A 12,770-nucleotide genomic window follows, 5' to 3' on the forward strand; every position below is an offset into this window, starting at 1 on the left:
ATGGAAAAATATCATCTAGGTAAGTCCCTAGATTTTAAATTTAGGGATGTTTTAAATCTAAGCCATTGGATCATCATCTGATGGTTGATTGTTTACATAAACACTGTACACCTTTTTACTGTTCATGATTACTGTGCAAACACTGTAGAACGCGGTTTCTACTGTTCATAATGATAAGAGCCATCAGATTACCATCCAATGGCTACTATGGACATCCCTAGATTTGAAATCTAGGGACGTCCCTAGATGATGAGTTCTCATATATATATATATATATATATATATAATTTATTAAAAAACACACAAAACAAAAAAACAAATATTTTCTAAAAACCCAAGTGAGTGAAAAAGTAATAATTTAGATGTTTTTTTTTATTATTTATCCATTTAAAAAAATTTAAAAATATAAACTATTATTTTTAAAACTTATCTTTTATATTTAATGTACCTCTATATATCTTCCAATAAATTATATTCAATCACACAAATTTTAAAATATTTTTTAAATATTTTTTTTAAAAATTAATATAAATTTTAGATTATTAATTAATTTTAACTAATTTTTTTTTAAAATTATATTAAAATAAAAAAAATAATAAAAAAAATTCTAAATAAAATAAAATAAAATAAATATTTTTTTACCAAGGATATAAACGTAAAACCACGCTTAATTACGTAACTAACCCCGGCCCACCTAGGGCCCACTAGTACTTATTCTCTTCTCTCTCTCTCTTTGTTGAGAAACCAGAGTGACCTCCTCTGCCGTCTCAGAACCGCTTAACGGATTCCACGCTATTCTGCTTCTTCTTCTTCTTCTTCTTCTCCTCCATAATCATCATCATCTTCATCTTCTTGCACGATTCCCGAGGCCGATCCCACGCTCCAAATCCCTCGGGATCCATGCTTCTCTTTTAGCTCCCCTCTCTTTCTCCGATGCCTGCTCCTCCGCCGCCTGCCGCGGCGGCGGTGGCGGCGGCGGCGGCGGCGGCGGCGGCCATCGCCACCCCCAGCAGTGACTCTTCCCCTCTACGTCGCTTCCCTTTCCGCTCCGACCTCCATGCTGACCAGCTGATGCTCAAAGACATCGTCAGTAATGGGATCTCCGGGATCCTTCACAAGTGGGTCAACTATGGCAAGGGCTGGCGTCCTCGCTGGTTTGTTCTTCAAGATGGTGTGCTTTCTTACTATAAGATCCATGGCCCTGATCGCGTTGAGGTCGATCGGGTCACTGAGAAGGGATCTAAGGTCATCGGTGAGGTGCCTGTTCGCCGGATGTCTCGTAGCCGGAATGGTGGGACTCATCACCGTCGTAAGCCCATTGGGGAGGTTCATCTCAAGGTGAGTGTTTGAATTTTCTGGTTCTTGACTTGTTGTTTGAATTTTGGGGGGTTCTTGATTTTTGAATTTTGGATTTTTAGGTGTCGTCGGTGCGGGAGAGTCGGTCGGATGATAAGAGGTTTTCGGTGTTCACGGGGACGAAGAGGATGCACTTGAGGGCGGAGACGAGAGAGGATCGAGGGAAGTGGATGGAGGCGCTGCAGGCGGTGAAGGAGATGTTCCCGAGGTTGTCGAACAGTGAGCTGATGGCGCCGGTGGATGGGCTAGTCGTGTCGACGGAGAAGTTGAGGCATAGGCTCCAGGAAGAAGGGGTGAACGAGTTGGTCATACAGGACGCTGAGCAGATCATAAGGACTGAGTTCTCTGGGCTGCAGAACCAGCTTGTGGCTCTCAAGCAGAAGCAGTCACTGCTCCTTGATACTCTCCGGCAGTTAGAGGTACGCAAGAACCATGCTTTTATACCAACAGAGATGTAGTAGTTCTTGCTAGACCTTGTAGATGATTGTCCATATGTGCTGCTTGAACGAATTGAATGTGAGGTTTGATGATTCACAATGAACATGACTTAAATGAGCTGAAAACTGATTTCTCTTGTTCAATTTAGTACTGTACCTCACTCATGCTACCATGCTTACCTTCAACTTCTTTAAGGATTGTACCTTATTTCAGCTTTTTGACAAAATATTCCTTCTTTTTTATTTTATTTTATTTTTTGGAATAATTTGTTATTTGCTAGATGTATGATTTAGAAATAGGCCACGGCAAGTCATGATCTTTGTCTGCATTTCTTTCTCTATGGAGGAAATGACCTTGCATGTGTAGAATTTGTTTCTGGTGATTTCTTGTGCTTGGTGATGTGGAATTATGATGGTTCATGTTTTACTATCACAGACCTTTCATGAGCGACAACTTGTTCTAATCACCTTGATTCAAGGAAATCAAAATTCCTCATGATACAACTAATGTCTTCTACCTTGTTCTTAGGTTTTTATCTGACTTTTAAGCATTCAGAATCAATTATGTAGGTTGGGGTTATATCCTGATGTTTAATTTGTCCTGTATTATCTCTTAAGTAAATGGTTTTTGAACCTGAAATAGAACTGGGTTTTACTTCCAAATTGACTGGCCATAACTTATAATGATGTACAATAAAAATATGAAGTTCAGTATAAGCTCTATTGTTCTGATGTTTTGTGGAGCTTCTTTTCTTATGAGTCACTTATTTTGAGATTAGATGGGCAATATGACATAAATGTGATATAACAGGGCTTGTCATAGTTAATCATGAAGTTTTCATTGGATCCCTTATTACAGAACTTTTAAGATTATCCAGAATATCCCTAGATACAGTCCTATGGTTGTATCTTCGACATTCATTGCATCCTTCCAGATCGTAGGAGCATTGTTTGTTGGAAATTTTTTATTTTTTAAGTAACATTGAAGATAAAATACCTTTGTAATTTTAGAATTAACATCCTCAGTTCAATCAACATCTGAAGGTGTTTCTTAGTTGGATGTGTGAGATCAGAACATTTACTTTAGTCCTTCTCATCTAACCTCAAGTTGTATCTACAGAAAATATCAGAAAATCGTTCATGTTCATCCAACCTTCTTCGCTAGGATTTTAGCTGGTCAGCATCCAACATTTGATGGGTGACGTGTGTCGTTTTGATAGCCCCATCCCACATATCTAGGAGAAAACTGATTCTTTGTCTTGAAGGTTCTTGTTATAGTAATATTGAACCCAAACTTTTTAGCAGAGCTAGTTATTCCCAGAAGGGAAAAAAAAATTTAGGAAATTTGAAGGTTCCCTTCTAATAAACTATGATAGAGTTGGATTTTTTTAGATTTAGATCCTATTGATCTTGATGGGGCATAATTCCTTTGTCACTTGCATTTACGAGCCACAATCATCTGTATTCACATATAAGTAACACACATGCATACTGTTATTTATTGTCATTTTCTACTTGCTGAAGAAGATGCTAGTGGTCATCTAAAAAATCTAAGTCTGACTTATTAAAAACTGCCTTTGTTGCTTTTTTATTTAGACAGAAAAGGTTGATTTGGAGAATACCCTTGTTGATGAGAGCCAAAGGCATGCAGAGGAAGACGAATCTTCATCTAGATCAAGGCAGGAAAAATATAGTGGTATGGCTTACTGACTTTACTGGTGTGATTTGTAATGAGCTAGATGAATTATTAGATTTTATCTCTAAGCAACTGTCATTTTTATTGTCCTTGCTGAATGTTGTTAATTTGCTTTTGTGCCAAAGTTAACCATATGATGAATGCTGGATCTTGCATAGTAGTGTAGTTTAGACTGATTAAATAGCATTTTTCAGAGATGCTGTTTATGAGTTTGAAAATATGGTAGGTTTTGGTGATTGGATAAAATTTACTTTACTCTATATGACCTTGCATTATATTGGTCATTTGTAGGGAACTCATTGATAGTCAAATTTCTTACTTCAACCCTGAGAAAACGGCATCTAGAACGTGTGTAGTGTTCCCTTTTGGCTTATTATGAGCTTTTTATATAGGTGCACTTAGATAATGTTCCTTACATTCATCATTCCTTTCGTGTTCCTGTATCACTGATCCCCTTCATGTTATTGTACCTAGTTTTGGATCATCTTTATGTATGTGTGATATAATTCATAGGGTCTTCTCACATTTGCTTTGGCAATTGCATCTTGAATTCTTGTGTGGATCTTTCAGATTTTTCCATCCGATAGCCTCTAGCAACAACAAAATATGAAAATGAGACATATTTATACAGGTGTCTGACAAAAGATTGACACACTTTTGATCATATTTATAATAGTTAATGACAGCTGATGAAAGCTATTAGTTTGACCAGCACTTTTTCTGTTTGTAACTATTCACACTGTTTCAGAAGGAAGTGGAAGTGATACTGATGAAGAAAATGAAAGACAAGATGTTGCTGAAGAAGAGACTGATGATGAAGAAAATATCTTTTTTGATACACGAGATTTTCTCTCATCAAGCTCTTTTAAAAGTAGTGGATCTGACTTTCATAAATCAGAAATTGATTCTGATAATGATGAATTCTGTGGCAATGGCTCGGTTGATGGTTTTGATGACTGCATGAAAGCTGTTGGATCTCAGTACCCGTATGTTAGGAGGCGTAAAAAATTGCCTGATCCTGTTGAGAAAGAGAAAGGAGTTAGCCTTTGGTCAATGATTAAAGATAACATTGGGAAAGATCTTACTAAAGTATGTCTTCCTGTATATTTCAATGAACCACTTTCGTCCTTGCAGAAATGTTTTGAAGATCTTGAATACTCTTACCTTATAGACAGAGCGTGTGAGTGGGGCAAAAAGGTAACATTTTAATTCACATGTTCTTATGTTCTTTCTTTTGTGTAGATTATTTGTTGTTTTCCTCCTTTATGGTGTCACCAATAACTAAGATTTATCCCTATGCTCGTTGTTAGTATGAAAATTGTGAAGCCAGTATCTTCTTCAGACATTGAACTCTTTTGTCTAACCTAAGTTCATCATATTACAGTGACTAATAAGTTTCTTGAACACATTAAAGATTAAATTTTTACCAAGAATAACTTTTTTAGAAATTCGTGTCCTTAATTATAATGATATTCTTGAAATGAGACCATCATTATTGTTATAAGTTGCTTAGCATTCAAGGGCTTGATAAGCACATAAGGCCACAAGCATAATCAAGTATTGTAAAACCTGATATTACTGTTCCAAACAATTAAAGCCAAGATTTACTCTTTAAAGGAAATGTGATATGCCATAGATGTAAAGTATGCTTGTGCCCAGGTACAAAATGAATGGCTCCATGGAGACAGCTAATTGTGATTGCTTGTAAATTGTAATTCAATTGGAAAATCTTCTTACTAGGCTTTTGAACCATCCGTTGAACTTCAGTAAAATGTTTCCAGTCAAAACTTAATTTGCACACATTATCAGTAGTGCTACTTGATCTTTAGGAATTCCAAATGAGGAGGCTTATGTTGAATTCATATGTTAAATTGAATTGTTGTTTTATGTACCAGAATGTCAGAAATAACGTGCCAGTTTTCAGTCATGGTTCCTGAAAGTGTTTTGCTTCAGTTTTATGTATTTAATGTGGCTTTTTCCATGGTCAAATAGTCTTTTAATCATCTGCCTAAATTCTGCAGGGAAACAGTCTTATGAGAATATTAAATGTGGCCGCATTTGCCATCTCTGGATATGCTTCAACAGAAGGAAGAAACTGCAAACCTTTTAACCCTCTTCTCGGAGAGACTTATGAGGCTGATTACCCAGACAAAGGGCTCCGTTTCTTCTCAGAAAAGGTGCCTGGACCTTCATATTATCATCTTTGATATTTACTTTTCTGTATACACATCAAGTCTTCAAATCTGGGATTTCTCCATTCTATATTCTGGCGTCTCCATGATGGTTTGCGGTTTTTATTTGGATGGTCATTTAGCTTCTTATATTTATCTTTAGTCACCATGTTGGGAAAATGAAGCAGCACATTCACAGCCAAATTGAGGGCTCTGATGGCAATCAATATATGTGCCTAGAAATCAAATTTAGATTCCACCAAAATAAGTTACTATTTGGTAATAACTTTTTTTGCCAAAAAAATGATTCATCTCTGAATCTGGTCTAATTGTTAAATTTTCGCTAAATGTAGCATAATGTATGGAAAGGGGCATATCCTTAAGAACTATTGTGATGAAATTTCTGTTCTTTTCTTCTTTTGGTTTGGTTTGTTTTGTTTTTTGTTTTTTGTTTTTGTTTTGTTTTGTTTTGTTTTGTTTTTTTTTTTTGTTTTTTTGCTTTCAGCAGCCATGTATAGTGTATGTAAGAAACACCCTTTAAGACAGTAAGGTCTTCTTGTGTTATTAATGCTGTTTTTTTATCAAGGGAAACTCACGTCTTCCTTTGTTACCAAAAACTTCTAAACTGATAATTTTCAGATGCTTGGTACCAGTTTGTATCATTATCACTTTGTGGGATTTTGTTCATGATTGCTACTTGTTTTTATTCTTGTCTTTCAAGGGGAGCACACATTGAGGCATGTGTATTGGCCACCCAAGACAAATGCAAACACCACAGCCACCTCAATGTGACACATTATGCTTTTCCATGAATTTCTCTCTTTCTCTCCTTATGGAAGTATTTGTATGTATGTCTAGAGAAATGCTAAAAGCCTACTGATAGGATCCAATTATGTACGTCATCTATTAAGACCTTTGCAAAATGAACATCTTTTATCATTGATGTTATAAAATCCTATAATGCAGGCAATTAACCTTGCTTGCTGATCTTGATGTAGGCATGCTAAATTATGCATTCATTAAATTTTAGGCATTTCTACACAGCAGCTTTTGACACGCATTTTGTGCTAAATTTCTGTTGATACCAACATATAGGTAAGAAGTCCCTGTAAAGTGAATTCATGCCATTGGATCTTGATCTAAACATGCTAATATACGAGTGGACTGATTTTCACTTTTTATGAAAAGTTCTACTGTGCTTGCTGATATTGTGATTTTATATTCTATTCATTTATCACCCTCCAATATTTAGGTTGGGAATCTCAAAAGTATTTTCTTTTATGTAATTTTAATGATTCAAATCAGATTGAATGATTTGGATTTTGAATTACAGTACCAATCCATAAAACATATTTGTAAAATTCATGTTATGATTTGAAACCTACCCGCAAACATTGTCTGAAGAAGTTATCTCTGCTAGTTGGCCATTTGTCACCTCACCTTGAGGTTTTGTATACAACCCCATCCACTGGGAATCAATGGCAATAAATTATTAAGCTTTCATTTCTCTCTCTCTGGCACATCATTTACCTATGATTTATAAATTATTGGCAACTTTTAAGGTATTTCTGTTTGAAGGTTTATTGTATTCGTGTAGGTCAGTCATCACCCTATGATTGTCGCATGCCACTGTGAGGGTACTGGATGGAGGTTTTGGGCAGATAGCAATTTAAAAAGTAAGTTTTGGGGTCGCTCAATTCAGCTTGATCCTGTTGGAGTTTTAACACTAGAGTTTGATGATGGTGAAGTCTTCAAGTGGAGCAAGGTATTGCCATTCATGCATCTGATACTCAGATTCTTATACATTGTTCTTTATCTGGAACTTTAGTTTAATACCTTTTAACTGTAACTAGGTGACAACTTCCATCTACAACCTTATACTGGGAAAACTTTATTGTGATCACTATGGTACAATGCGAATCCAAGGAAATCATGAGTTCTCATGTAAGATAAAGTTCAAGGAGCAATCTATAATAGACCGGAATCCTCACCAGGTGCATCAACTTTTAAAGTGACCCTTTATGCTTTAACTAATGTGTTGGTTGTGCAGAAAATAATTGTGTTATCGTTGTCCTTTTCTCAAGCACTCCTTGACAATTGAACTTTTCTCCTCGTTCCTTCATGCTTTGTCATGCAGTGCCGTATGCTACCTGTTTACTTGCCAGTTCTTAAAAAAGCTGAATCATTCTGGCTTGTTATGTAGTGGTTGTTGTGTGTATGCCTTGTGTAATATCTTTCACATGACTGGAAAATAGGCCATGAGGTGATCATAAGCTGTCTGCAGTCTGCACACAATAAGTAGTGCCAATTTTCATGGCAATTGAAAATATGCAATGGCAGCAGCCAAACCTTTCTCTACTTAATAGAAAGATTTAATGACCCTCTGCAAATGATTTGGCATCCGTCTAGATTAACTGTTAATAGGACTCTTCTGAGAAGCATCCCTGGAGCCTCTCACCTATTATGGAAATATATGTAACATTTGACCACAGCATCATACAGTTTAGGAGATGGCAGCATTTCTAGATTTCATCTGCACAATTTGTAAATTAGGTATGGAAATACCACTGCTGTACAAAGGTTATAGAAGAGAATTGGATCTTGTGAGATAACTTCAAATGATTTTACTTATCTTCCAGCAAGATTGATAAGATACAATGTTGAAAATAGGTATTGATCTTTATATGAGGAAGAATTGGTGATGCAAGGAGATGTTACCGAGGTTTTATGGTCAGTGGAGTTAGAGGGTAAATTGAGTTTATGATCGGCACAGTGGTGACTGGTGGAGGTTGCAGATTAGTTTGATGCAATCAAATTTCATCTAACTTTTTACATATATGGATTATGGTTAGAGTATATGAGCTCTGGTATTGAGGGATAAAGTTCTGGAATACATTCCATGGGTTCAACAGCCAAACTTGATTTGAAGGAACAAAGCATAGCAAGGGACTATAGATTTTGTCAAATATTTAATGACAATTATACGTGCGGACAAAAATATCTATTTACATTTAGCGATCAGTGTAAATTTTCTTCAAGGATTTATCTTTGATGTAATCCAGTGCCTCCTTGCTGAGCAATAAAGTGACAGTAGAAGTTACAAAGGAAAAATATATCCTTTAAGTAGTGTACTGTATATGAAATATGTTGTTGGAATTCATCATATTCATTTCGGAAATTCTAGAATGATGGCATATTACTTTATTCTATGCCTATACACAAGTCTATTTTCTATAAATGCCTTTGATTGTGGCCTGTCTGATTAACATAAAACACAAAAGTTTTGATTCTCTTATATTCATTTTGGCCTCTTGCTCTGTCATATAACTCAAGTCTCTCTTTCTATTGCTCATTTGTTATGCTAGTTCTCTTCTTTTCTCCATCATTGTTTGATTCTCTCCTTTTTTTTTTCTTGGTTGGTTCTGTCAAGTTGGTATATACAGTTTTTCGTGATGTATGCTTGTCTGTTTCTAGTACTTCCTTTAATCTCCATAACAACTGTTTGTTACATGATCCTCTAAATTTGTCATGTCATTTAATTCTTCACATAATTGGTCAACAAATTGTAAAACTCTGTATACAGGTTCAAGGCATAGTGCAAGATAGGAATGGGAAGACAGTGGCCACGCTCATCGGGAAGTGGGATGAGAGTGTGCATTATGTGCTTGGAGATTGTTCTAACAAGCGAAAATGGACTGAACCATTTTTAGAAGCCCAGTTATTGTGGGAACGTGGGAAGCCCTCAATGTATCCAACTCGTTATAACCTCACACGTTTCGCAATCACAATGAATGAGCTCACCCCTGGATTGAGGGTTAGAACCATAGCATTTCATTTAATTTCATCATCTACTTCCATGTTGTAACCTAGCTATGCATTTTGGGTGTTAACTGAATTCATTGTTTGACAGGAAAAACTACCACCAACTGATTCAAGGCTAAGGCCTGACCAGAGATGCTTGGAAAATGGGGAGTATGACATGGCGAATGCTGAGAAATTGAGGCTGGAACAAAGACAGCGTCAGGTGATTTTTACAACGAAGACTCTTATATTTCATGTCCTCTCATTGGATCAACAATTTTGAGTTTTCTCCCATCCTATATCATACATACAGATTAATGTACACTTGAAAACTAGAAAGTCACAGATAAAGCTTAAACAATGCAGCATTCTAAGAGAAATTCTGTCACTGTTTTGTTTGTGTAATGCATTGTTTTGCATTAAACTCTTGGAGTTTATTTAAAAGCCAATGATGGAATATGAGTGCAGGCAAGAAAGATGCAGGAAAGAGGATGGAAGCCTAGGTGGTTTGCTAAAGATGAAAGTACCGACACTTACCGATACAGTGGTGGTTATTGGGAAGCTAGGGAGCAAGGCAAGTGGGAAGGCTGCCCTGATATCTTTGGTCAAGTCCCTAATGATCAAATGATTGACTCAATAGCTTCCAGTCAAATTTAAACCAGGTTCTCTTTCCTCTTTCTGCTTCTGTTCTCTACCTTGGAATCCATGATGCTGTTAATAGTTTTCTACTTTTCTTTGATAATAATAGATGTATACACTGTTCTTTCTTACATTGTTGCAATATAATATCCTGCTGAATCACTAGCTTTTATGATTACTGTTGGGGGAGTTTAGTTTCTTGTCTAGAACACACACACTATATATATAGATCAACCATGAAAGGCAAAAATAAGGACAAAAGTTAAGAATCATAGTGAAAAAACTAGAAATAACAAACTTGAATCTCTAATAGTATTTTTGCACAAACAGGGAAAATGCTGTACCTTGTGGGAAGTGTGTTAGAGCCAGCTATGATCCCTTGAATGAAGGAATGAAGGTATGAAGGTGGAGATAGTTTGGTAGCAGTGGGTGGGAATGGGAAAAATTAGGCTTAAAAACAAGACTCTTTTTCTGAAGAGGTGATGGAAATGACCCAAAAGGCAAGAACTAGTGAAATATATTATATATGAGAGAGCATAAATTGAGACCTTCCATCTGACATACTGTCTCATGTACTTAAATTTTTTCTGGACACCAATAATAATTGAAAAAAAATAAAGAAATGCAAATCTTACAACATTGCATTATACATGTTATCTTTTTCATGTTCTTTTTAATCTTATAATTTAGTACTAGTTATTCCAATTCTGTGTGTGTGTTTAGTTTGAGGTATTTAGAAATGTTATACTTTGATTCGCTTTTGTTATATTTATATGCCTTGGTAAACATAGCATGCAATTTGCTTATTTATTATTATTATTATTATTTTTTTTTTAAAAAAAAAGTGAACTTTATCCTAATTAGCAAGGTAATTACTAATTAATGAGGCCAATTGATTGACCCTGAACTGCATGATCAAAGAGTATAACAATGAAGAGCTTAACTAAATAAATTAAAAGTTTTTATTTTTATTTTTTGTTTTTTAATCCATGTGTCATCTAGACATCTAGCTTCCCTTGTGGTTGAAAAAAATAAGCAGATATTTTGATGATAAAACAACAGAATCACTTAACTCAGTTGATTTTGCAACATAACTGATAATATTTGAAATGCCCCAGCCCCAGGGGATTTATTTGCATAAAAAAATTAAATAAAATAAAAATAAATAAATAAATAAATAAATGGAAATTAATTAAGAGGATAAGAGATAGGACAGCTGTCGACAGGGGAGAGGTCACTTTCAAGTCTGAACCCACCCACATACTAAGAAGTTGACGTTTCATTGCAGGTTTGCACTGTGCTTGTCAGTATTCACTACCTTAACTTTATTATTATTATTTTTAAAACCTTTGTCTTTTTCTTTTTATTTTTTTATTTTTTTATTTTTTGCTAGAAAGAAAAGGTAATAATTTTTTTTTATAAAAAAAAGGCACGTGCAAAGTAAATTCTTTTGTTTTTGCATGATTAGATGGTGAAAGAAAGAGAAAATTAAAAAACATAATAAATCTAGATTTTCTCTTCTAAGTTCATTTATACCCAAATAATGTACATTAAGATATAGTAGTTGGCGTTATATGAGTTTGTTTATATACACTTGTCTTTTATAGTTGTGTAGAGATCTTAATAAAATTCATATTTATTTATACTTTATATACATCTAGAAATAATAAATGCAACTTGATTAGCTTATTTGCAAACAAAATGTTCAATTATACGGACATTTACCGTAAGTTATAAATGATCTGTTCTGTCGTATTGTGACCTTTACAATTAATTCATATAATAATGACAGAAATTGGGCCTGTGATTGTATGGACTTTGGCTAGTTATTATTAATGAACGGCTTGCTTTATTAGGTTTCATGGGCCCGATGGCTTTTACTAAGAAGGCCCACGTAGGAAAAATAAATTATTTTAAATTTAAAACAAATAAATTAGCAACTGATTGGCTTTTTTTTTATTATTATTTATTGAATATGTTAAATAAATATTTTAAAAAAAATTAAAGCCCTTGTAAGTTTAGCAAACTATTTTTTTTTATTAACTCTGTTTATCGTGGCAAAAAAACTAATTACTCTCTTCGTTGTTTTTTTTTACTTGTTTCATTTTAAAGATTTTCTTTCGTTATGTTATTTGTTTATTTAAAATTTTTTGAAGCATTACATATTGTTTTTCAAATTTACCCTTTATATTTAATGTATTTCTACAGCTTATGAATCTTATTCACTGACATATTTTATTACATATTTTATTAAATTATATTTTAAATAAAGATAATGTGAAAAAGTTAATATAATTTTTTATAAATTTTAAATCACTAACTAATTTTAACTGATTTTTTTAATCTATGAATTTGTTAAAATGAATAAGTAAAAAGGACCGAAGGGAGCAATAGATTCTTTTTGTTTTTTTCAAGTGTTCATGTTCATGCAATTTCAATATTGACGACTATGAGGTTTCCAATAAAAAATAATTAGAGAAATTTGCTAGCATGCTCTTGCAAAATCATATCCACTTGCATACCCTTATAATAGAATATTTATTAATTTATGTACCTTAAGATTAAAAATCAACTTGAAAATTTTATAAAATACAATTATGCTTGATATTTATTTATTTATTTATTTATAGTTTCCCAAGATGCATGATAAGAAGAAGGTAAGATGAAGGT

At 34.3% G+C, this 12,770-nt stretch overlaps 1 protein-coding gene across 2 annotated transcripts; it reads left to right on the top strand.

Annotated features, from left to right (window-relative positions):
• The first annotated feature begins 753 nt into the window (after positions 1–753).
• LOC120263423 (oxysterol-binding protein-related protein 1C-like) lies at positions 754–10,749 on the top strand. 2 transcript variants are annotated; one of them, XM_039271315.1, is made up of 11 exons: positions 754–1,338; positions 1,419–1,775; positions 3,390–3,489; positions 4,238–4,686; positions 5,511–5,666; positions 7,258–7,425; positions 7,514–7,654; positions 9,244–9,474; positions 9,571–9,684; positions 9,930–10,123; positions 10,431–10,749. In XM_039271315.1, the coding sequence occupies exons 1-10, from the start codon at positions 934–936 to the stop codon at positions 10,116–10,118; spliced, it is 2,310 nt and encodes a 769-aa protein (XP_039127249.1). In that variant the 5' UTR covers positions 754–933; the 3' UTR covers positions 10,119–10,123; positions 10,431–10,749. The 2 variants fall into 2 exon arrangements, with proteins under 2 accessions (XP_039127249.1, XP_039127250.1); XM_039271316.1 differs by having other exon boundaries at positions 4,241–4,686.
• The last annotated feature ends 2,021 nt before the right edge of the window (positions 10,750–12,770 follow it).

Source organism: Dioscorea cayenensis, chromosome 6 (genome assembly GCF_009730915.1).
Source record: "Dioscorea cayenensis subsp. rotundata cultivar TDr96_F1 chromosome 6, TDr96_F1_v2_PseudoChromosome.rev07_lg8_w22 25.fasta, whole genome shotgun sequence".
NCBI classification, from domain to species: domain Eukaryota; kingdom Viridiplantae; phylum Streptophyta; class Magnoliopsida; order Dioscoreales; family Dioscoreaceae; genus Dioscorea; species Dioscorea cayenensis.

Excerpts from the sequence above, each read along its gene's own strand:
- LOC120263423 (XM_039271315.1), top strand. The coding sequence starts at position 934 with ATGCCTGCTCCTCCGCCGCCTGCCGCGGCGGCGGTGGCGGCGGCGGCG. Across the intron at positions 9,475-9,570 it reads AGCTCACCCCTGGATTGAGG|GAAAAACTACCACCAACTGA; the intron begins GTTAGAACCATA and ends ATTGTTTGACAG. Across the intron at positions 9,685-9,929 it reads TGGAACAAAGACAGCGTCAG|GCAAGAAAGATGCAGGAAAG; the intron begins GTGATTTTTACA and ends ATATGAGTGCAG.